A 26258-nucleotide genomic window follows, 5' to 3' on the forward strand; every position below is an offset into this window, starting at 1 on the left:
GATTGAAAGCTTGGAAAATGTTTTACTTTTTCTTCTCTTTGAGCACGATTTGGTGTTTCATCATGAATTTTCCAGTAAGAATGAACATCTTAATATGCAGCTGATATTAAACAATCACACGGTGATCTTGGCAGGAGAGCTTTGGAAGGCAAGCTTTTATACTCATATTTGATACTGTGGCTTATAAAGTCCGAGAGATATCTCAGAGCACCTCACAGAATTTTACTATGAAGTGTAGTGACTGTCTATTTCTAGGCAAACGCAGCAGTCAATTTTCACGCAGCAATGACCTACAAACAACCATGAAGTGAACAACTAATTTTATTTGGAGAATTGTTGGAACCAGGACCCTGGGCGAAAGTCCCTTCTCTTTTTCAAGGAGCGCCATGAAATCTTTAACATCCACCTGAACAGGCAAATGGGACCTCAGTTTAACATCTCAACCGCAGACCAGCACCTCAGACAATACCACACACACCCAGGACTGTAATGGAGTGTCAGCCTTTGAGCTCAAAGTCCTGAAAGAGTGGGCTTGAATCTACAACCTTCTGTCTCAGAGACTTGAGTGCTACCTCTGAGCCGGGCTAACACCTTTTGCTTGCATGTTCCAGTCAATGGTGTCCAGCATCTGCGCAGGTTTCCTTCATTAAGAAAGCTGAGTGAGGGGCTTCCTTAACTGAAAGTGCGTCAAGGTGACTTGCAGGAACTCGGACATCAAAAACAAGTTTGTGTGAGTTGGCGTGAACGTATTCTGGTTTCCTTTATTAAGGAATCCCATTACAAATCGCCATAAATTAGATCTCGATGCCCCAGAACGCAGTACATCACCAACACGGAAACATTAAGAGCTAATATCTTGTAGCCGTCATGCAGCGATGTGAGAGGCGTGAACTGAGACTCTTTAATGAGGCTGGACTCATTTGGCTAGGATCAGTGAACAAAGAGGCTAAGCACGTTTGAAACCTGCCTTATATTTTTTGTGGGTCATGTGAAACGATCGAAAATTCCTGTTCTGCAAAGTGAACCTCTTAGCAATAAAAGCGGAACAAATGTGCACACTGTCTTTTTGTTCATCGGGGTGCATTGGGATTAGCGGGTCAAAACATGGGCTCCTATTGATTGACCTTCCTGACCTAATGCACGCAGCACTTGTTTTTGAAAGATTTGCTGTTGAAAATGACAGCGACCAGCATTTATTCCCTCTGCCCCTTCCCTCCCCCCATACACCCACATCATTCCACACCCAGGTGCATTCAGCGGTAAGAATAGGTTTACAATTTACTGAATGATATTGAAGGAGAAAGAGTTACTCCCTTGTCTTCTAACAATGCTCAATAACCAATTCTGAAAGGTACATCATCTATTCTTTTCTCTGTTTATCCGGTCGCATGCTTAAATCTTATTCCGTTCGTGTCATGTTATAATTGCATTGATGGTGAGCTGCAATCACATTACACAATGCACAATCTCTCTTGGTGTATCCCACTCCTCTGCTCTCCCTCCCCAACCCCCATTGTCAGCTAACACAGCCCTGTCGTGTGACCCCCTGCCCACTCCACTCCACCAAAGGTGGCCATGCCTTCAGTCATTACGCCCTCAATCTCTGGAACTCTCTGCCTCTCTCCCTCCTCCTCATTCCCTTTCCTATCTATCGTCAAATCCCACCTTAAAACTTAAAACTCTCTGCGTGGGGGGGTGGGTGGGTGGGGGTTCAGGTCAGGATTTGGCCAACTTGGCTCCACCCCTGTCAGACAGTCAGCGGGTGGGCTGTAGGCGATGTCCAGCCTTTGATTTGCAGTCGGTTGTCAGAGGGGCAGGCTGCGGGGCTGTGATTGTCGGTCTGGGCTGCCGGTCAGCCAGCGGGTGGGTTGTGGGTGGTTGAAAACGGAAACGTGGTCTTGAAGAACTACAAGTAAGCGAGTCAGTTTTGGCCGAACTCAAATGACCCTCCCACTAGCTCCAGCACTGCCTCTCTGACAGCGTCAATGGCCTCCTCTCCCCTCCTTCCATCCAACCCCCACAACTGTGAGGTGCTCTATATGAAAGTGCTATATAAATGCCAGTTGTTGTTGTTAGCTCTTGCACAGGCCTTGTTGCCTTTCACAGCAAAACACATAGTTCATCCAACTTTCTTCAGCAAAATGTCACCAAAACGCTTTATTGTAGTAAAGTAACAAAGGAGTTCCTCAGCAAGCGAGAGGACCTGGGGTTCGATTCCCAGGAGATGTAACACCTTAGGCAAGTTTTCTTACTCCACACGTTCTGTTTACCAAGCAGTAAGTAGGAACCCGGTTTGTCGTCGTGTTCCAGGGATAATAGCGGATACGTAAGAGTGTGGTTGCTGTGGGGCAGCAGCTCTTACACAATACTCAAATTTATTGTGTTGAACAGCAATCTTCAGATACAAAGCACAACCATTATTGTAACAAAGTAAGCTTCAGCTTTAATGCTTTATCAATCAAAGGCATATAAATGTCTGAGTTGCTTCACAAAGTGGCTGTGAGCTGCTTAATAAACTGAATAGTTTATGTGTTATCAACTTTAATTACGGATTTAAATTGTGTGTATACAGCAGGCTTTCTGCTCTTCCAACTTTTATGAACGCTGCGGTTTTGTAATAGTTATGATAATTTTATGCTAATCTACTTGACGGACAAAATAACTCATCTCCAACAGCATATTTTGTGAGATTTGTGATTTTCTCTTTATTATTTGGGGCAATTGCATTTATTGTGAAATGTAAATTTTGTGCGCTTCAAAACTTATCACTTCCTTAACCTTTTAGACTCCCTTCCTCTCGGCCCCAACCTCCCCCCATCAGTCTTTAAAACCTGCCTTAAACCTCTTTGACAGCACGAATGGTCACTTCCCCCCCTTCAAGACCAACCTCCTTGACCGCAGTTTGGTTCGTCTTTCCCCTTCCCCACTCCCTTTGACACCCGCCCCCAGCTCAGGGGCCCAGCGGCAATGTTAAGCACTTTGAGACGTGAACGGCACTGTATAAGAGTAAATTTTATTGTATTGCTTGGCAAATGACCACATCATTATATGTGAAAGGCACCTCATAACTGCAAGTTTTTGTTCTACTGCTGTAAAACTTTGACCTCTAGGTTCTCAAGTTTGCTGCTGCATTACCCGATTGTCACCAAACATTTCATGCTTTTTTTCCTTAGAATGGACTCCCGTAATTTACAGATTGCTCCACATGACTCCCATGCCTTTTCTCCCCAAATTACACAACTAACTACACACAATTATTGCACTAATACGGAAAATTGAGTCTCTGATATCATTTGTTTGCCTAAACTAATTGTAATGTAATCCACATAAACGTTTATGGGACACATTTGAGATGTCTGAATGACATGATAAGGCATATCAAATGCAAGGATTATTATTGTTATAAAGCGCTTTGGGACGTCCTCCTGACGTGAAAAGCGCTATATCAAATGCAAGGATTATTATTATTATTATTATTATATTGGGTTCACCCACAAAATACTATAAGAATAGTATAAGAATGATAGAATTTTTATATTGTATTAACAATTGCTTGAGCTAAGTGACATAATCCTCATAATTTGCAGTAATCTAGTTGATGCAGCGTATAGCTAATCTGGTAGCAGTCGATAATTAGTATTAGTCGAGGAACATCTCTCCTTATTTGGTGATGNTTTTTCGTACCGTGGGTAATTTTAGTAAGAGACAAGTCAAGGGAACTGATATCAGATGGTTGGACAATGATATCAGAGACTGAAGGTAGATGGTCACTCTTGGTACAGTGACGTCTCCTTGGTAGACCCTGATAAAAAGGAAGCCTAGCCTCTTTTGAGTAATATCAGAGGTTTTAGAAGAATATGCAGAAAGAACTATAGGTAACATTAGGGCAAGTAGAATGTGGAGGCCATAGTAGGGGCCACTTTGTGATCAGGAGGTCAAGGTATAGTACAAACTATCATGTGGTAATTCATGATTGGAGTAGTAGAAATATACGTAATTTAGAAAAGTAAGTTGGAATCATTGTAGGAGGAACAATTGTGAGCAGCTGATAGTCAGTGACTTCCCCTAATTGGATGGGTAATATCATATTGATTTGATTGAATCTTACTGTATTAATGTAACTTAGCAGTATAGTAATGTATGTGTTAAAGCATAAACCTTTGAACTGTCTATGAGAATAAAAGATCTATAATTCACCCCCTATATTGGGTGAAGTCTCATTCTGGCAAACCTTACAATACATAGTTGCTACACTTCACAGTAAATCTGGTGAAGCACTTTGAGACGTCCTCCCGACATGAAAAGCATTATATCAAATGTAAGGATTGTTATTATTGCATCATTATTACTCCTGTGGTATTGAAGGAAAATCAGACATGCTAATGATTCCAATCTCATCATTCCTGTGCAGAGATTATCAGAATCTACATGGAGTAAAACTGGGACCATTTGATGTCACTGCTAGTAAAGTTAGAAAGAGGCATTACAAATGCAATGTGTGCGTAATGAGAATTTCATTTTATCTCTAATGTATTCTACAATTTAAAGAGTAGCTGGTATACAGCAGTTTTCTGGAATTTTACTGTGGCAAATTATATCTTTATGTAAATGGTAAAAGTAATATGCATTGTTCATTTTATTCCTAAATGACAAACGAAACAATGGATTGGATGCCAAAAAAAATTAGAATGAATTCTCTCAAGAGCTATGATCTTATTATAGTTGAATTACTTTTTCATTTCCAATTCATTTATTAATCAAAAGTTATTGAAGTATAAATAAGGGACTATAAGTCGGTGATAAGGAGAGTCGGGTAACCATTTGAGTGCTGAGCTTTCATTGCAACGTCTTGCCCAGCTTTTTCGGTTTCAAGGATTCGTTTGGCAAACTGCGCCAATGCATTGGATTCGTGCATGTGGAGTCCCATTGCGTGGTGGTTAGCGTGCTCGCCTCTCAAGAAAGAGGACGGGGGTTCGAATCCCTGGCGGGCAAAACCTTAGGCAAGTTTCCTTACTCCATAAGACTGTGTTTACATTGCAGTAAGTAGGAAACCAATTGTTCGTCGATTGAGGGGTAATAATCCCTTAAAAAAAATGCGGTCACTCAATTCACAAATGTTTGTGGGATACTTCAAATGGTTTCGCCCTCAAAATATACAGTCAATCCACTTTACACTATAATCTGTGAAGCGCTTTGAGACGCCTCAACAATGTGTTACAGCGCTATATCGAATGCAAGGATTATTATTGTTATTATTTGTTGCTTTCATTCAATCTTTGGGTAACACGTTACTACCGAGTACCAAGGGTAATTACCAAAGGTGGATACCAAGCAATACCCAGCAACTGGCAAAATAGGGAGCATTAGTTTATCAATAGGAACTGTCCAACCAATCTCAAGTTATTATCCACCAACACTGGGTGAAATGGGTTAGTTTGGTGATTCAGATCCAATCTGAACTGATCCAACCCAAGGTCATCAATGTGAACTTGATGGCTTTCTACCTCAACATCCCTGCGTAAAAGATTGAAATATTAAAAAACATTCTGCCCCCACTCTCTGGAATTCCTCCCCAGAATCCCTCCGCCTCCCCCTCTCCCCCCCCTCTCCCTCCCATCCTGCTGTGTGAAGCATTTTAAGCCATCCTCATGATGTGAATGCAAATGTAAATTCTAATCGCAAACAAGATACAAGTAAAGAATGTCTATTGAATCATTTGATTTCCAGAATACTACCCACAGCATTGTCCCCTGACAGAACCGGCACAAGTCTAACCATCCTGCCCTCCATTGGAGCCTCACCATCTGCCTCTCTAACAATTGTGTCTCTATTCCTGGCCAATTGATGCTTCTAACATGATTATTTCAACAAAGAATTGCAATAAGTAATCCAATCTTATAAGTTGTGAGGAATTGTACGCGTATTAAATATCTCATTTTAATTAAGCTGAGCAAGTGAAACTTTTGTGGTGGAACTCGATTTTCCTGACCTCGACAGATTCATCATTACTTCTTTAATGTTAAATCCAATGGCTCCGTTTGTAAAAGCAAGAATCCCCTTTTGCCCTTTAATGGGCTCCTTTATCTGTAGTCCCACTTTTAACGATCTGTGTATTTTTACCTCCACATCCCTCTGAGAATTTCATTGCTTCAGATATATTGTATTTCCATTCTCTAATCACCTGCTCAAATGAACAACTTCACATTTTTCTGTATTGAATTCCATTTTCCGTAAACCAGCCTGTTCCACTAGCCTGTCAATATCTCTCTGCCTCCCGGATTCTTCAGCACCTCCTAATTTAGCATTATCTGCAAATTTCGATATTATTTCTTCCAGCCCCTGTGTCCAGATCATTAATACAACTAGAGAACAAGTGAGGTCCCAACATTGATCCCTGAGGATCGTCACGATATGCCTTTTGCCAAAACATCCTTGAAATCCCACTCTCTATCACCTGTCAATCCATTCCTCTATCCATTAGACTACTTTTCCATCAATCCCATGTGCTTTACCCTTGGTCACAAACCTATTACGCTACTTGGCATTAATTTGCGAACTAAAAATGCATAATTGCTCCTGCATCCTCACACTGGGGTAATACGTGCTCTGAAACGCTACCCTGCCTGAAGGGCTCTATATAAATGCAAGTTGTTGTTCTCTTGTTGTGTTGTTCGCCACTACCTCAAAGAGTTCTGAGCCTAAGATTAGGAATTCGAAGACAACTCTTGCATAAACCAGAACGGTCTATGTGTTGCATTCCCCCACCAGGCAGAAGGAGGCCGTTCAGCCATCAAATCTGCTCCGGCTCTCAAGCAAGCTGTCCATTTGAACCCAATGCATTGCTCTATCCCCTAAACCCTTTCAAGTCTTTATCTTTAGCAAGTGCTCTGGGACGCTATCCTGCCTGAGGGGTGCTATATAAATGCAAGTTGTTGTTGTTATCATATCTGTCTGCTTCCCTCTTGAAATCCACAATGATGTTCTGCCTCGACCACCTTGCTTGGCAAGGGCATTCCACATCCCAGCAGCACTCGGAGAAGCCAAAAGGGAGAGTGGTCCCTAGTGAGGAAAAGGGCAGTGAAATATAAGGAAAAAAAAGACAAAATGCATCGAATAAGCAACGTAGTAGAGCAAATCAGAAAACAAGAGTATTGGGAGCCTTTGATTAGTTTCATAACATTGATCTGAAAAAAAAAATTGCCTTTCAAATCTGCAGTTCTTTACCTCAGAGAACATATTCACAATGACAGGTGAACGGTGCTTTCTGAGGTGCAAAGTAGTTTCTCCTGTTTACGACATCATCACTCCATATGAAATAATATGACTTCACTCCACTCAAAACACACCCATCGAGGCAGCATTCTATTCTTCTTCTTTACAGTCTTTTAAATAATAAATGAGGCCGACAACGTATTAATGTATTATTCAGAAACTGTGGCCAAGAAAATCAGCAACAGGAGTTGTTTGGGGATCCCGGAGGATGTTTTACTTTTTGCCGTTTTTTGCTGAATGGCAATCGCATTGTTTCTCTTTCAGCGCCGTTCAGCATGAAGTTGGGGGAAACTAATTCAGAGGCCTTAGCTGCACCCATCAGTAGCACCACCATGATACCCGTCGGGCCAGGAGACAACTCAACAGAGTCGGGAGGACACGCTGCAGGCAAAAACGATGTCTTTGAGAAACTGAAAGACAAATTTATGAATGAACTGAACAAAATTCCACGTGAGTACAACTTATTATTGCCCTGAAAGGATGTATTCCCCAGGGCCATTCCGTTTCCCATTTTTCGCTAACACAGTTAACTCTGTCGCTCAGTTATCATTTTCCGATGAAAATGACCAGGAAACCCAAACTTAATCAAACCTGAAATGTCTGTCTTAAGGGCTTCACAAATCTCATAATTTGTGTCAACCTGGCTCCGTTGTTAGCACTCTCACCTCCTAGTTGGAAGGATGTGGGTTCAAGACCCAAGTCGGGACTTGGAATTCATGTAGTCTAAGCTGGCACTCCAATGCAATGTTGCGTGGTTGGAAGTATTATCCTGCAGATGAGATGTTAAACCCATCTGCCTGTTCTGATCCCATGGCACTGGAGTCAAATTATAAATAGCCGAGGAAACCAAATAAAGGAAAGTTAACATTATTACATTTTTAGTAATATCTAACATTATATTGTTCTTATCTTTCACTGGCTTCACTTTGTTCTTATGGATTGAATGGGACATTTAATGTTTCTGTGTGGTCAAGTTTGATTTGGATATTAGAAATGTGGTCAGTGTTCAAAAGAAATGTGTGAGTCCTAAAGCAAAAGTTACTTTCCCAAAAAAGGACAGTGTGGGCTATATTGTCAGCAACTAATGTAAAAGCTGTAAGCCCTGACATTGCCAGTCATGATAATAGTCAGCCCGGCTCAGTCAGCAGCACTCTTGAGTCAGAATGTTGTTGGTTCAAGCTCCACACTGGCACTTTGAGCTCAGTCTAGTTTGGCACTCCAGGGCAGTTCAGGGGGACAACTACATTGATAGAGGTGCTGTCCTTTGGATGAGATGCAAAACCAATATCCTATCTGCCTGTCCAAGTGGACATTAAAGAATCTATGTGCTACTCTAAAAGAAAAAGGAGTTTATTCCCGGTGTCCTGACCAACAAATATCGAAATCAAACTGATCCCTCACTCCATGGCTGTTTATGGGGCATTGCTGTGTGCAAATCGGTTGCCCCATTTGCCTACATGTGCACAGTAACAATGCAATAAATGCTGCGAGTGGATTAGAGGCACTGACAATGGGAAAAGGTGCCACATCAAATGCAAGGAAGGATTGTTATTATTCATACCTGAGGTGGAAGTGATTATCAATGCCAGTTCTCCAATGCTTTTACACCTGTTTTGCCAGTTCCGCCATGGGCCTTGATAGCCATAGCTGTCGTTGGTGGTCTGCTCATCCTCACGTGCTGCCTCTGCATCTGCAAGAAGTGCTGCTGTAAAAAGAAGAAGAACAAGAAGGAAAAGGGCAAGGGTATGAAGAACGCCATCAACATGAAAGATGTGAAAAACTCAGGTGGAAATCAGGTAATGTAACAGAGGGGAAAATGGTCCAAGTTGCCATACACAAAGGCTGGCGTTTCCCATTAAAAACTACGTTGTGTGGCCGGCTAGATTACCAATGTGAGGCGATAAGTTAAATTTTCATTGGTTGAGCTCACGCCTTGGCTTAGTTGAATCAAACGATTTCCCTTTGATTCCGCGCAGCATCCAATTTATTGTGTGATTATTAGTGTTGACCGAAGCATCTTCTGAAACGATCACAAGGATTGTGCACTTTACACATTCAGTTCTGCTGAAATATGGCCATTCGTTGGACTAGTAAGGACTGATGATGGTGGCAATTGGTGAGTCAGTGACTAGAGGGCATCAGTTTAAGATACTTCTCAAACGAGTAAATCGGATGTGAGGACAATTTTTTTTTCCACGCAGGAGTGGTTAGGTTATAGGATGCCCTAGGGGAGCAGTGTTTGATGCAGAATCCACATTAGCTTTCAAAGCAAAACAAGATAGATATCTAAAGAGAAATAAACTGCAGGGGTAAGGGGGAAATGGCAGGTAAATGGGAATGAAAGAATTGCTCTTTAAAAGAGTCAGTATGGAGGGTACATGCATAGAAAAAGCCCATTCTGCCCAGTATGCTGTATACTTCTAATTACTTACATGGTTCCATGACAATTTTCAACACAATGGATGTGTTATTGGCAGAACTCAAACGGGTTCTAAGATTATCTTAAAATTCACTTCGATGAAGTACGTAAATAATTAAAAGGACTGGAAAATGTTTGCTGGGCATAAGTAATCCCATCAGCTTGTAAACAAGCACAGGCGTGCTGACGTCTCTGAAGAAGAACAAGATTACAGTGTTCTTTTTGTAGCACAGTTTCCATCGCATCAAATTGTTTTGAAACAGTCTCGCTCCTCGTGTTATTCGCAACAAGGGGAAAACTCATTACCTTGGATCTTAGCCTGCTGTGATAGGACATATCGCATCGATTTTGTATCGCAAGGAAGTTGTTAGACCGCAGTGGGGCAAACAGGGACACCACATTAACCGTGCCAAATGAATGTGTTCCAAACCCTGTATGATTATCGACGGACATACCTAACCAGTGTTCCTGGCCCATCTGCTCTTTGATTGATAAAGACTGTTTCACTCTAATAGAAAGAAATGTAACGCGTTTCCTACAAAGAACGGACGGCTGTGCGTTGCACTACCTCTCGCTTTTTACATTTCATTTCCTTTGTTCAACAAATACTCTGTAATAAAGGAAATACTACAAAAGCAATAAGCTGCGGGAGCCAGAGGTGGGGGGGGGGGGGGGGGGGGGGGAGGAGGAAGTGCAGCGAGTGATCTGATACTTATCCCTTGTGATAAGACCACCCCACCGCCTCCCTTGCACAGAGTCAAAGTAAAGAAAATCGGTGCACATGCCCACAACCCTTCACCTGGGTTTTATCTGAAGCCAACACATTTCACTATGTTCACCTGCTGAGGTCCCTCTGCAGAGAATTACTGTGAGTTCTCTTTCCAAATGCACTAAATAAGCAGCAATGCCGACTATTCCAATTAATGCACCAGTTTCCTTGGCACATTCTCAACTGTGCGAAAGTCATCACAAAGTCAGTTCCTTTTTGGCTATGGAAAATAGTAAAAAAAAATCATTATCAACACACCACATGCAACTTAGACGCAGAAAAAAATGGCTGAGAATTGTAGCGACACCCAGCTCCTGTTTTAACGTTTGGGAAAAAACGAATCCGACAATCTTAAAAAAAATCTCTTAAAAAAATTCAGAATTCTAACCGACACCGGAGAATATTAACAAGCAGCAGAAATAAAGTTACCTTATTTACACAGAGAGAGACTGCATTTGTGCTCAGAAAGGCAGAGGCCCTCTGAATACAGATGTGCTTTACTTAGTGAGATGCACTGGTTATTTCAACGTTGATCTGGCATCCCTATTTGGATTGATGTTAGTAGTATTTGTTCATTAATGACTCACGTGTTTTGACTTCTTTCAGATAGGAACCAGATATACAATGTGTTGGGGGGGAAATTGGACAAGCATGTGACCTTGAAAAGACAAACTCGTCCAGCCAAGACCTTTTTTTTTAATCTTCTAAAGTAGGAATGAAAGAAACACTAGTTTTCTGCAAGCCTACCATTNAAAAAAACATCAGAAACATTTATGACACTTAGCCTTATCAGTCACACAGAACCTAGTCTCAGGCTTTGGAGAGCTTTTACTCTTACCTTTTTACCAATTCGATTTCAAATGGAACCAGTTTTTAGATCCAAATGTGTGGTGAACATGAAATATTTCTACTTTTGTTGCATTTTTGTTCAGGGCGACTTGTGTGCATATAATCTAAATCTTGTTTTTTCTCTCTCCGTCAATTGCTCTTGATATTTTCAGTTCTTTTGTTAAAATTGCTCGAAGCATCATCAGGGAAAGTACCTTGGAAGAGCCGAGCAGCAGTGAGGACATGAACTGAGATATACAATAATCACCGTATAATTTGGGGAAATCTCCCTCACAGTGTTCCCTTGCTCTCTTGCAATCCTTCAAAGCATTATTGAATGAATACGTAAATGAAATGAAACAGAAATAGATGAAACAAAGAGAATACTCAACTGAATCTGAGTTGTCTGTACATAATAACACAGGAACAAAGTAAGCAGTAGGAACACAGGAATTTAAGTTGTAAGTGGTAGGGACATAGAATCAGGTGATGGCCATTCAGTCTATCCACCAAAAATTCATTAGATCTTGTCAGATCTTGTAAACCCAATGCTCTGTCTTTTCGCCACCCCTTTAATATCTCTAATACTTAAAAGGAACATGACAAGAAGCCTTTAACTGGAGGAACTCAACATATAAATTGTTGATAAGTTGTCATGGTGCAACCTTTCGCAGTGCACACCAATACGCATACAAAACTCCTTTGAATTTGAACAAGATACAAGCTTCTGTAGACTTCGCTCTCTTTGGGGGAAAAAAATATAATTTGAATGTTAGACATATTTGTAATTGTCTTCATTTTCAAACTTGACTTTTCACTTATAGTATCTAGCGGTTAGTGGGAGACGTACAGTAGTTGTAGAGATCTTTAAACCCATTAGTTTGGGAAGGAATTGAAAATCTAGAGTAGGTCCTAGTGAGCTGCAGTTGTCCCTCAAGTGAAATACTCGGAGTGAACGAGATTAACGGGATTCTCTTCATTTCATTCTGAATATAGTCGTCCAAATTCATCCTTACAAGTGAAAAGTGCACTTGGAGCTAATGGCTCCACTGTGATCTTATTGTAAGATAAGTTATATCTGTGCCTCCTGTTTGCTGTAACATCCCACGGAATTCTGCTGAAGACAGCAGCTACCATCTCCTAACCAGCCTCACCGAAGTGTACTTGGGGAGTCATTCTGAGGAGGTAATCTCATCGAGGAGTTCAAAGAATGGTGTAAACTGCAAGAGCCACAGGTTTGAGTGATAAATATCTGTTATTTCAGGCCAAGGAGAAGATTGCAGCATTGAAATTACTCAGGGTCATTGGATTCGGTTGTATTTGCTGTAATAGAACTTGACAGCCAAGACAGCGTGCGATGTAGGTGATAGGAATCCACACAGAAGGATTACTGATTGTCAGACAATCACTGCAATTTTATCCACTGATAGTAAAACAATTGATAACTGAGAACTAACAAACTGCAAATTTTTTTTCATCCTGTGTATAATTTTGTTGAATGTCTCATTGATGTACTCGAGTATATTGAATAAGACGTGTGCCAGTCACAGGCTAAATTATTGTTTGCATTTTGCCACACATTATAACGGCCTGTTTATAATCCTGGAAGCGGTTTGAAGCAATATCCAACAATAACACGATTTGCAGAATTGGAAACGCTATTCTTAGCCACGCTACAGGGAAGAGCAATTCAGCATTTTTTTTGGTAATGTTCTGAGGTGCTGAGAATGGGACCTTTCCTTCAGTAAGATAAAAGTCCTTTCAAAGCAATTTTTTTTTTAAAAAAAACCACACACTTTGTCATCAGAAATGTCTGGGCTGCAAGCCAGAAGCTGAAGCTGCAAAATAAATTGTTACATGGCTGTTGACAAATTTCAAAGGTAGAGAACGACAGATCGCAAGAAAGACTTTTTTAACGTGAAAACAGGTGCATTGCCTGTTTATAAACACACCCGGACGTGAAGGTGTGGTCGGCTGAGAGCAACCCAAATTGCTGGGTTTGTAATTGGGTAGGCGTGCACTGTGAACCATAGGAACAGGAGTAGGCCATTCAGCCCCTCCAGCCTGTTCTACCATTCTATAAAATCATGGCTGATCTGTACTTCAAGTCCAATTACTCGCCCTTGCCCCATATCCCTTAATGCCCTAACCTAACACATATAACCACACGTAGTGGAGAGGGGTTGGGGGGGGGAGTAATTTGAGTCATTTCCAAATGATCCCACAAATAGGGAAGTCCTTCCAGTAACTCACACTAAGTCATTCCACCCGAATCTCCTGCCTGCCGGAATAGAGAGAGAGACATACACACTCGGGCTGGGCAAATTCTGATAGAAAATCCTTCTTAAGGAAACCTGTTAAGAAATTCCACAAAATAGCCCCCCGTAAATCTTAACAGCAGTGGCAGAGCCAGGTCTTGCAACCCTCCACACTGCCTCTCCTCTCGTACATACACCTAAAGGCTGCTGGTGGGGGCTGTCTGTGCCATCCCCCTCCCCCACCTCACTCCCCCCCCGCCCCCACATTACCTCTGCCACTGTCTAACAGTTTCACCAACACAACCAGTGCTTTACAATAAAAACATAGATGTCTAAACGTGTGAGTTGATGCACTGCCAAGCCTCCAGCAGAATAACGTTTGAACATCTACAATGGGCAAGCTCCAAGCTACTCCTGTTCCTTTCTCCAGACCCTCTATACTGTCAGCAACCTAAACGCACCTCCTTCTTCTCTCCCCTGCCCCATACACACACACACACACACAATTGAGGTGAATGTACAAGGGTCCTGTCTCCATTACAATGGTCTCTGGCTACACTAATTTGTTACGCCACATTATGGACCTGTAACACTAAACCTAACACTAAAAGATAAAAAATAATGTTTTGATTCAACCATCGAGTTTACTTTTGAAGGCAATGAGCTGAAGATCAGAGGCACAATCGCAGCGTGTCGCTCCCTTTTAAAGGGGGAAAACAAATTGCCTCTTCAAACCGTATCCAGCTTTGTAGCAGGCTAAAAATACAACGTGGACTCAACCATGAACATTCTTATGTTTCTGTCAGTTTTGAGTTGCAGTATGTGACTCCATATCCGGAGACTGGTGCTGTGCACTGCATTTTAAACAGACAAAATCTCATGCAAGTGTTTAAAAATCTGATCTTTTCCAGGCGAGTCCGTGTGCATCATTTCTCTCTGTGACTTTTGTTGATGGTTTACTACCTGTTTGTCTTTTCAATTCTTTTCCCCTTCCTGTGCTATTCCTGATGTGTACTGTCTGACACACCATGTTTTCTGACTATCCTGGATTTCAATCGGATGGTAGGTTCATAACAAGAGTTTGTTTGCACTTTGCTTTAAGGTTTAACCCTTTGCCTTCACTCACTACCCTCCCCCCCAAAAAAAATCTGTAAAGAAAACAAACCGAAGAAGGGAACGGATTGTAAAAAATCTGCTACCACGTTGAGTGCAAAGGGTTAAGGATTGCTGAAACAAAAACAGAAGGCGCTGGGAACACTCAGCAGGTCAGGCAGCATCTATGGAGAAAGGAAAGTGAGTCAACGTTTCTGACGAAGGGTCGTGGACCCGAAATGTTGACTCACTTTCCTTTCTCCATAGATGCTGCCTGACCTGCTGAGTGTTACCAGCGACTTCTGTTTTTGTTTCAGGTTTCCAGCATCTGCAGTGTTTTGCGTTTTGTTTAAGGATTGCTGAGTTGGCGCTAACTGGCTATGACTGCAGATGCCAATTAGAAAACACCTTAAATTATAGCGACAATGAAAAGCAATGTTTTCTGCATGTTTAATGGTGAAGTTGGCTTCATAGTGGCAAAACACATTTGACCTATTTGATATAAGATAATGTGAAACAATTATTTTTTATCACAGCACATCTCCAACCGAACAACACTTTTTAAAAAAGTTTTACAAGTATTTTTGACTCGTCATACATAACAGGGTCTAATTTCCCACTGTTTCTTACAATTCCCATTGGGAACTCTACTCTGGAAGTACATTGTGGTCGGAGCAGAGTTCCTGCGGTGAGTTTCCTGCTACCATTAGAGGCACCTTCACCAATTTCTTCAACTAACTGAGGAATCCCATTAAGAAATACCACAAATTAGATTCCATTATTCCATCCCCTATAGGGCTCTTTCGACAAACCAGAAGAGTTATTTGCAATATTTTTAGTTGCAATCCAGTCAAATAGCTCTATGTATACCACAGCTCACATCCCGCCCATGCTGACCAAGCAGAGGTTTCTATGATTTACCAGGCAATGGTTACTTACAGCCTGCCTGCTTGCATGGACAACAACAACAAATTACATTTGTATAGTGCCTTTAACATTGGGAAGACATGTCAAGGTGCTGGGCAGTCAGGGATTTGGACTTAAACTGGGGGTTGGGTTGGGATCAGGAGGGGTGGAAGGCAGGGAGGGTGGGAGTAGGAGGGTGACTGAAGGCATGGTCAAAGAGGATGGCCTTCAGGCGTGCCTTAAAGGAGGCAAGGGAGGGGGCGAGGTGAAAGGACTGTGGCTTGGAGTTCCAAAGGGTGAGGGCAGAGAGACTGAAGGCCCGACCGCCGATGGTGGGACATTAAGGATCCTGTGACAATGCTCGAAAAAAGAAGGGAGTTTCTCCTGGTGTCCTTATGACCAAATAAATGACTAATTGGCCATCATCTCATGGCAGTTTATGCCACTTTGCTACCGCAGAATGCCTAGTGCGTTGCCCAGTGCGGAGATGTGCCGCTATAACAATTGCAAGCTCTTCTTTCCAAACCCAAAAATTCAAGTAAAGCTTGAAGCGGGGGAATGAGAGCTCTAAAGTCAATACAAAATCCTTTCACTTTCAAACGTGCAAGAAAAAGGCAAAATGTTCCGTAAAATAAACTCTGCCGAAAGACACAAAAGATCAATAGTGCAGCACTGACTGGATGAATACTCTAAATGATTCATGAATCTCTTCAACCTGTGCACCTTGTACAGGGATAATAAAAATTAATAAAAATGGAGAACTTTTTTGGGGGAGGGGTTTACTCTGATTCATTTTTGCCTCAGGGCATTAAATTTTCAATTTTCTTCACTCACCAACTGTTAAAGATCCCATGGCACTACTTGAAAAGAGAAGGGAGTATCTCCTGGTGTCCTGGCCAATGTTCCTCCAGTTACAAAGTATTCACTCACACTCCGTGGCTGTTTGTGGGACATTGCTACGCACAAAATTGTCTGCCCCGCTTGCCCACAAAACACACAGTCACACCACTTTACAGTACATCCTGTGAAGCCCTTTGAGACGTCTTGACGACTTCATAAAGCTCTATACCACTCGCAAGAATTATTGTTAGATTATTATTAACGTTTCAGTAATATTTGCACTGCCGACCAAGAAATATTCTAGTTTTTTTTCTGCCCACTTGTCCTGTCAACTTTTAAAAAGAAAACAAACATCTCTGTGGGACTTCAAGAAAATCAGTTGAAAGTCCACAGTTGAATATTACTGTGTTAAGAGTCGGTCACGAAAGAGTCTCTTTAAAATCACTAAAAGACAAACGCCACATTTCGGTATTCTCTACACGCGCTCGGCTAAATTGTGCCAATCTCTAAAACGAGCTGTTGACATGGTAAGGCATTGTGTCGAATGCAAAGGTGGTGACTTTTATATTAGTATTATATGGGCTGACATGTTAAGCAGCATCGCAAGAAAAGTTTGGATAGACACCAAGGACAAACACCGAACTTATTGCCTCTCATTCATTTCACAGATAAACTGTTCCGAATAGCAATCACAAGCCACTGTGAAGCCACTGGGGCCACTTTGGCTTTAACGTTCGTGTACATTGTCACAGTCTTAAAGTGTCTGATTGATCAGAGACAGCATGTACAGACTGTGAATTATATGGCAAGTAGGGTTGCGTGTGGTGTGGTGGCGGTGGTGGTGGTGGTGGGGTGGGGTGGGAAATTGCCATTCAAACACTGGCAATATCTCCAGCATTGCCTGCCAAGCAGCTTGTCATCTGCACGTCTGGTGATTAACATTCAGCTTGCATCGAGCTTCCTTCTGATCAGCGCCGCAGTGACACACGGTCGTTTAACCGATAGAACGGCCATTGTGACCGGCATGATTTTTTTTGTGCGTGGTTCAAATCTGTCAAAGATCGATAGCCGTTTAAAATGCTCCCTCAGTTAAAGTTCCGATTTGTGTTTGTAAAATGGGTGAATAACTCCAAGCGTCACTTTGAACTGACCCGTCCGTCAGCAGTTCAAAGCTGTTACTTGGCTGCATCCTGGCTTACCTAAATTTTATTATTTATTGTTTTGGAATCAGTCCTGTAAATGGCCCTACAAAAGGCTTGCAATTAAGCTCGTCCCTTCACATCTGGATCTCAGGGCCCAGATGTTGCACTGAACATTAGGGAGCGTCTGTGTCGAGAAATCTGACAGAAACTTTTTGTTTCTTCTTCACAGGGCAAACAGGACGACGACGACGCGGAAACTGGTTTGACTGAAGGCGAAGACAAGGAAGAGGAACCAGTAGAGGAAGAAAAACTGGGGAAATTGCAGTTTTCCTTGGATTATGACTTTCAGGGCAATCAGGTGAGTTACCATATAAACTTTTCCAGTGTTTTCACAAGAGATTTTACACAGTAACTATCATGGGTTCCTCCACCGTTTAGCTGGTTCAAAAACAACAACAACAAATTACATTTACATAGCGCCTTTCACGTCAGCAGGACGTCCCAAGGCGCTGGACAGTCAAGGATCGGCACCTGATTCACAACGTTTGGATGAAGAACATCCTTTGACCCACTTGATCTCATCCCTCCAAAACCATGCTATCATCTTACCATTACTGCATCAAGCTGTTTCTTAAATGAGTCCGGTTACCTGGCCTCAACCATTCTTCCTGGTAACTTGTCCCAGGCATTAATTACCTTCGTTGCTGAAATGATTGCCTGTCCCAGTCCTGAACATGTGACCTCTTTTCCGGCGGCTTTATTGTATTTGAGAGCATGCGTTCTCAATCGTCAGCTTAAAAGGTTCTTGAGCAGGAAAAAAAACAATCAATTTGTCTCATTGTCATGTCAAACTTACCAAATGTACTATTTCTCTCTCTCTCTCTCTCTCTCTCCACCCACCCTCCCTCTCTCTCCCGATGCCCCTCCTCTCTAATATCCCCCACCTCTTTATAACACCCTCCCATGCCTCTCTCTCTATCCCCCCCGCCCTCTCCCTCTCTCTATCCCCCTCCCTCCCTCAATCGCCCTTCGCCTTCCTTCTCTCTCTATCCCCCCGTCCTCTCTCTTTATCCCCCCCGCCCTCCCTCTCTCTCTACCCCCCCCCCCCCCCCCCCTCTCTCTCTCTCTCTCAGAATACAGTTCTGAGTATCAGTTGGTGTAAGATCTGAACTCCTGTTCTGTCCCCAGTTTCTTTTCACTGCTTCTCAAGCCAACCCTCTCAACATCATCAGTCTAAAGTGGGTTTGGAAAACGATTTGTATTATTTCATAACAACAGCCCCCAGTGAGGTGCAGCTGTCCAAAGCGGAATGAAGGAACCTCTACTCTTGGTGGGTTTCCTCACCATGGGAGAGTGGCTGATTAAGCAGAGCAGTGGTGAGCTTAAACCTGATCAATTATTAGCACAAAATGCAAAACACTGCAGATGCTGGAAATCTGAAAACAAAAACAGAAGTCGCTAGGAACACTCAGCAGGTCAGGCAGCATCTACGGAGAAAGGAAAGTGAGTCAATGTTTCGGGTCCACGACTGGCACACCGGCACAATCATTAGCACACTGGCTTGGGCCCAATGCTCCTGCCCACTTGCCCCCATAAGGTGCTAACTAGCCACCACACTTCATTGGATTTAGACTAGAACTCTCAGCTTTCGTTTGTTAGGTCGGAAAGTATAGCGAAAATGAGACTTTTATTCTATCCACTAGCACAGTCATCAGTGCAAGCCGCACACCAAAGCAGCTGTCACATCGCTGCACACTCTTCTGTATTCAAACAAGATGAGGGCTCTTGCAAGACTCCTTACCATCGCAACAAGTCTTAAATCCTTTGAAACGGAGCCAATGGTCCATTGCACATCTGTTTCCCTGAGCCTCTGTGTCGTCTCTTTGTGGCCTCTATGTAGCTGGCCTTAATTAAGAGCAAACCACAGTGAAAGGTTTCAAGACTCGCTAGAGAGCTCTGGAAAAGGAATTGATTCTGCTTCCATCATCTGTCGACAGCACGGATGGCATTGAGCTCACAAACAGGGATTGTTTTGTGTGGACTAAATGTTCTTTTCCCAGGTAATTACTTAGGCATCATTACGTGGGTAATCACTTCTTACCCAGGTAGTATTTTGGGTTATGTCAAGTTTTCAAGGTGCCACTTGTGTCTGTGACCTGGATTCAAATTCCAACTCCTGAATGACGCAGCAGAGAATTAAATCCCGACACCTGAATAAAAATAATAATTTGGTCACTCAATCCACAACTCTTTGTGGAACACTGCTGTATGCAATTGACTGCCGCGTTTCACCCACAAAATATACAGTCAATTCACTTTACAGTATAAATAAAACATGAAATACTACAGATGCTGGAAATCTGGCACATAGGAAAATAACACGACAGCGTTTGAGCGAATCAACTCATAAAATAGAATAGAAGCAGAGAATCCTACAGCGCAGAAGGAGGCCATTCGGTCCATCATGCCTGTGCCAGCTCTTTGTAAGAACTATCCAATTAATTCCGTTCTCCCGCTCTTTCCCCATAGCCTTGCAATTTATTTTATTTCAAGTATATATCCAATTACCTTTTGAAAGTTATTATTCTGCTTCCTCCAGATAGTAATAACTCGCTGCATGAAATAATGTCTCCTCATCTCCCCTCTGGTTCTTTTGCCAATTATCTTAAATCTGTGTCCTCTGGTTACCAACCCAGCGGCCAGTAGAAACGGTCTCTCCTTATCTATTCTATCAAAACCCCTCATAATTTTGAACACTTCTACTAAATCTCCCCTTAACTCAGAAATACCCGGTTTGAATACAAACCAAGAGCATCCCAGCAATGTGCAATTATTTCGATGTGTTTCATTGCAGCTGGCATGCAGCGCAGGTTATTTTTTTTACCCACTAAGCTCCGGGAAGCCGGCATACAGATCCTCTCTGATGGTACAAGAGCTCAGCTGGTTGTCATTGATGGAATTTACATGTGTCATTTCACTTCTTCATGGGTGGGCTGAAGTTGCAATTCCAAATTCTTATTGCCAGCCTATTATTTTCAAGCAGAATGATATTTGCCTTGCATTAGGAATTAGAATTGCCCTTGCCCCCGTTTTATAAAAAATATTTTATCTGGTGTTTCCATAATCAGATTTGAATAATTAATCAAGCTGATGGTAGGGCGATCCGAAATAAAGGTAGACAAAAGTAAGTGCAGCGAATAGATTTGACAAATGTCTGCAAGATTGCATTCAAAAGGATTTTTATGAAGTCGGGAGCATTTAGACCTTTGTGTTGCATTTCATCTCAATCTGAAACTTGACACTTTTGTTTCTCGGGTGGGGGGGGGGGGGGGGGGGGGTGTCGAGTTGAATGATAGCTGCATAACAGAAGACTTTACACTTTAGTGGAGAGCATTTTATTCCCTTTATGCTGGAGCCAGAGAACCAGGCGGTCGGGTAGGTTTCGACAAATGCCCTTTCATCTCACCCCGAGTTTCAAGTTCAAATGCAGTCAGACCGATTGCATTAATGACGTTCCCCTTTCAAAGGTGTTGGATACAATTAGTTGAGGCAGGCTCTGCGCTGTTTCCATTTTCTAACACAAAGTGCCAGCGATGTGTAAGGCAGTTCAAGAATCCAAGTGCAGAAGTCTTAACCCTAAAAAAAACATTAACTGTGTCATTCCACCGGAATTCTGTTCGATTCCCTGACTCCCCGCCCCACCCCCAGTGGACGAACATTAGATGAACATTGAACATTAGAACATTGTTCAACAACAACACCTTGCATTTCACCCACAAAATATACCGTCAATTCAAGTTACAGTATATGGTGTGAAGCGCTTTGAGACATCTCAACAACATGATAAGGCTCTATATCAAATGCAAGGATTATTATTATTGTTATTATTTTTAAAGTGCCCTTCATGCAGAATCTCAGAGAGGTGACTTCAGTCTGACTCAGGGTCCGATACAACACCATTCACAAGGTCACAAGACTGGTTCAGATGAATAAGGCCCTTTGAGCCATTAGCTCTCAATCCTTCCAAGATACCCACCCATCACAGCGTCAAGCTGCTCGTTGCATGTGAGTCGAGTGTCCTGGCCTCAATGAAGATTGCAGATTTTGTCAACTTGTTGAATTCAGTTTGGGCTTTCCAAAAAGAACACAACAGACCGTTAAAACTATGGCTGTTTAGAAAAAGATTGGGAACTTAAAAGATCTTTATGTCCCTGTGTAAAACAAAGAACCAACTGGTCCAGAAGCTGGTTTAGAAAGTTACAGTTCACACTTGTGTCTTTTGAGGTAAATACCTAAATGGCAATTATTACTTGCTAAGCTTCTTTTATAGGTTATTGCACTACATGGGGTTATAAACCGGAGCCTGACTGTAATGAGGGAATTGCGCTGCAGTGATGCAGCCCACAGCTGATGATCTGACAGACGTGCCGTAACGCGTTTATCCATCCCAGGAGACAGATGATGTGTTTTTCTGATTTACCTCAGTGCTTCTGCCAATTAATGAGAGTGTGGATTTTACAACCGAAGAGAAACGGCCAGTCAGGATGAAAGCTTGGGGATCTGCCGATATAACAGTAAATGTAACCAGCTCCATGCTTTACGGTTTAGGATTTGCACACTCTCAGAAGCATTCAGTTTTTCACCAATCTGCCGTGCTGAATTCAGTTTATGCAGAAGGGGCTTTTTCCCAGTGGCTCAGCCAACAATCCTCCAAATCAAATTGCTCATTCACTTCATGGATTCACTTGAATTGCTGTGCACAAATTGGCTGACGCATTCACCCACAAAATTCCCAATCACCACACTTTACAGTAAATCCCATGAAACACTTGAGATATCCTCATGATGTGACAAGGCACTTTATCAAATGTAAGAATTATTTATTATTGCCTCAGAAAGCGATCGTAAGGGTAACTGCCGACTTTCAAAATTAATTTGATTAAAACTGAACCTAGGAGTGTGGTGAATAATGTACATTGAAAGGACATATCAATAGAGTAAGTAAATATTTCACTCAACTCAGTGTATGCTCCGTTCGACTTAACCATAGTTTGTAAATTCAGAGTGAGGGTTAAAATCATTTTTATTTTTTCAAAATCTAAGGTTGCATTCCTAAAAGTAATCACACAGAAGACTGTAGGTTAAAACCCAATACAAGCACAAACCCATATAAACAAGCCCAGTTTTATGCATAAAAAAATTCAGAAAATGAAAAGTACAACATATAATGCACTCCAACCTCCATTAAATTGGATGTTGGTAGTAACATCTGAATGGACAGTCTAAACTTGTGCCTCTAACAAAACAGAAGCAAAAACTCCCATATTCCACGAGTCCAGAATGAGAATAGAGAGGCCTGTCAGAAGGTTAAGTTACTCCATTGTACAGCAGTTCTTTACACTTGCTCCATGTATATATGGAATTCCCGGCAGTTTGCAACAGATACGCTTCAGCTTTGGTGATGGATTTCCACATGGAAGCAACACCTGGCTGACACCAAAAAGAAATACACTTTCACATCAGGCTGCTTGTTTCATATGAATCACTTTCACAACATCCTGGAAGGAGACTGGATATTTACAATTCTACTGTGACAGTAGGTCGAGTGCAATGGAGTTACACTGCAATTGAGAACAGAATAAGTGATTCCTGAATCACACGTCGCTGAAGCTCCTGTTCATCGTCCCAACAATGTCCCTTCACAGCCTCAGAAGGACTACCTCTCCAGTGACACTCCCAATTCAGTGTTAGGACAGACCTTATTTTGCTCCCTTTCTGTGCGGGGGCTGGACTGAGGTTGCACAAACTCAGTTCACCTTTTGACAGCTGTCTGCGGAAATAAAAACTAGTTTCATTCCACTGTTCTGCCCTTAGATTTGAACCCAGGTCCCAGTGGCAAAAACAAGGACTGTGACCTAACCCAATGTTCCATCTCGTGCTCTTTCTGGAATAATTTTTAATACGTGTCCTAAAGTCTACAGGGTCAAGATTTTGACATGTGATACTATTACCGGTGACAATTGTCACATCGACCAAAATTGCAGTCCAGGGGCTGGCAAAAGACAGCACTGATAACTATTGACAGCTTTTGACCACACGTCTGGTCGAGTGACATTTATGACCATTGACACCGATGACAGTATCACGTGTCCAAATTGTGACCCATTTCACTTTTCGTAACAGAGTTCTATGTTCAAGGAACAATCCAAGGCTTTTGTTTCCTCCATCAATGCAACTTGGCCAGAATGCTAAGTCTATGGAGGGTCAGCATTCTGACATGTGATACTATTACCAGTGATGATTGTCACAGCGATCCAAAACACTGTCAATTTATGATAATTATTTCATTGTTATTTCACGCCAGCAGGAAGGTTCCACTGATCTCATTAAAAGCAATCAACAGAAACCAATAAGCGATGTGAAACCATAAAGGCTGGTTGGGAGCTGACCTCTTTTCTCTGTGACTCGTTCCCACTGAGTTGTGCTGCAGTAATATCTAACTAACAGCAACAACCCGAAAGCCATTGTTTGCAATGGTCCAAATATACTGTAGTCAATAACTCTGCTCATCACAAGCTTCCATCAATGGTGTTCACTCTGCCTGCAGTTGAGGTTCAGTCATTGTTAAATGGCTGGAACAAACACAATGATAAGTCTTACACATTGAATGTCTTTCCTTATGTTTTAAAAAAGCACTTTAAAAGCTGGCCTTGTAACCCTCTGTGAGTCAAGTATTGCAAGCCTTGCAATAAATCAACGACATAACGCCAGGGTGATTTTGGCAAGGTTACTGTTGTGTGGTTTCCCTGTAATTTTTATCTCTTGCTGACAGTCAGATACAAGGTTACCGGTAGTTTACAGATTCTGTTATGGAGATATTCTGTTGAAATGTGTCCATTATACACCACGTGTGTGCCATTAAAATTGGTAGCAACTATGAGGACACAGACACCTGGATTCCTTCACATCCTCACCTCAGCAGAGAACTAGTAATTGTTTCAGCCACTGAACTGCAATGCCTCGAAAGTCCAAATGTTTGATGACCTTAATTAGCAGCAGAACCTTCAAGCTCAGCTCCTGGGGGAGGGAAGTGATTTCTCCTTGAAGCTGAGCTGGCTCCGAGGTGAAGTTCTCAACAACAGAATGTTGTCAATCATCCACGGTTGTCTCAGTACTCCAAGGCTCTGCTGATGACAGACCAGCCAGCCAGGCTCATCGGCAGGACTCGAATTGACAGACCAATCACTGAGACCTGGGATTCTTCCCACTGAGCTCCCTCCCCCATCCCAACCCTCAGCTCGGGTCCGTAACTCTGTCTGTTCAGCCCCTTGGGATGTCCTTCCGACGTGAAGGGCGCTATACAAATGTAATCTTGTTGTTGCTGTATTTTGGACATTCTTGAAAACACCAATGGGTTTCTGTTGGAACTGCACAAAACGACAAAGGCTTTCAGTATTAACCTGACCTTCGATGTGCATTGCATCTTCATGACATTTGCTTGACATTGCAGATCTTTAACATCTCTCATCATCTTTTGCAGCTGACAGTAGGAGTTCTTCAGGCAGCTGAACTACCGGCACTGGATCCTTGTGGCACATCCGATCCTTACGTCAAAGTCTTCCTGCTCCCTGACAAGAAGAAGAAATACGAGACAAAGGTTCAAAAAAGACCCTGAATCCTAACTTCAATGAATCGTTCACTTTCAAGGTAATATCACACTAGTTGTCTGCGTACAGAAACATTACGGGCAAATAAACTGCTGCAGGCTAGACAAGTGTTAGCGTTAGTGCTGGTTTTGTGACAGCCAAATGCTGACAATTGGAAGAAGTCGCAGTTAATCTTTTGATTATTAATCTATAAGTAGTTAGTCATTGAACATGAAGCGTAATAAATGGAGAGAGTACAGCATAAGAATCATAGAATTATACAGCACAGAAGGAGGCCATTCGGCCCATCGTGCCTGTGCCAGCTCTTTGAAAGAGCTATCAGATTAGTCACACTCCCCCGTTCTTTTCCCATAGCCTTGCAACTGTTTCCTTTTCAAGAATAATCCAATTTTCTTTTATTATTAGAATCTGTCAATAATAACTAATAATAAAAGAATATTGAATATATAGTTTGAAGTCCTGTAGCTCAATGGTTAGAGCGCTGGACTCGCAAGCGAGAGACCTGGGTTGATTCCAGGCAGGGTGAAACCTTGGGTAAGTTTCCTTACTCCACACGCCTGATAATAATCCTCAAGAAAAAAAACAATAAGAATTTGGTCACTCAATCCACGACTGTTTGTGGGACACTGCTGTGCACAATTGGCTGCCGCGTTTCGCCCACAAATATACAGTCAGTTCACTTTACAGTATATTCTGTGAAGCGCTTTGAGATGTCTAGAAGACGTGAAAAGCGCTATATCAAATGCAAGGATTATTATTATTATACTTGTGGTTTCCTGTAGCTTAGTGGTTAGAGCACTCATCCCGTAAGCAAGAAGACCTGGGTTTGATTCCGGGCAGGATGAAACCTTAGGCAAGTTTCCTTACTCCACACACCTCTGTTTACCTAGCAGTAAGTAGGTACCCGGTTGTTAGTCGAATAGCGGATCGCTTTTCCGGGGTTAATAATCCACTCAAAAAAGAAAAAGAAATAATTTGGTCACTCAATCCATGAGTGTTTGTGGGACACTGCAATTGGCTGCCGCAATTCACCCACAAAATATACAGTCAATTCAATTTACAATA

The 26258-nt window shown here is 42.2% G+C and overlaps 1 protein-coding gene across 1 annotated transcript in view; it reads left to right on the forward strand.

The window, feature by feature from the left end:
- Nucleotides 1–26258, forward strand: part of LOC103179110 (synaptotagmin-B) — a 136073-nt gene that overhangs the window by 74188 nt on the left and 35627 nt on the right. Inside the window, 5 exon segments of the mRNA XM_007894209.2 lie at nucleotides 7537–7722; nucleotides 8893–9068; nucleotides 17756–17884; nucleotides 25067–25184; nucleotides 25187–25233. Of these exon segments, the coding sequence (XP_007892400.2) occupies nucleotides 7548–7722; nucleotides 8893–9068; nucleotides 17756–17884; nucleotides 25067–25184; nucleotides 25187–25233 (645 nt within the window). The 5' untranslated portion in view covers nucleotides 7537–7547.

Source organism: Callorhinchus milii, unplaced genomic scaffold (assembly GCF_018977255.1).
Source record: "Callorhinchus milii isolate IMCB2004 unplaced genomic scaffold, IMCB_Cmil_1.0 Scaffold19, whole genome shotgun sequence".
NCBI classification, from domain to species: Eukaryota; Metazoa; Chordata; class Chondrichthyes; order Chimaeriformes; family Callorhinchidae; genus Callorhinchus; species Callorhinchus milii.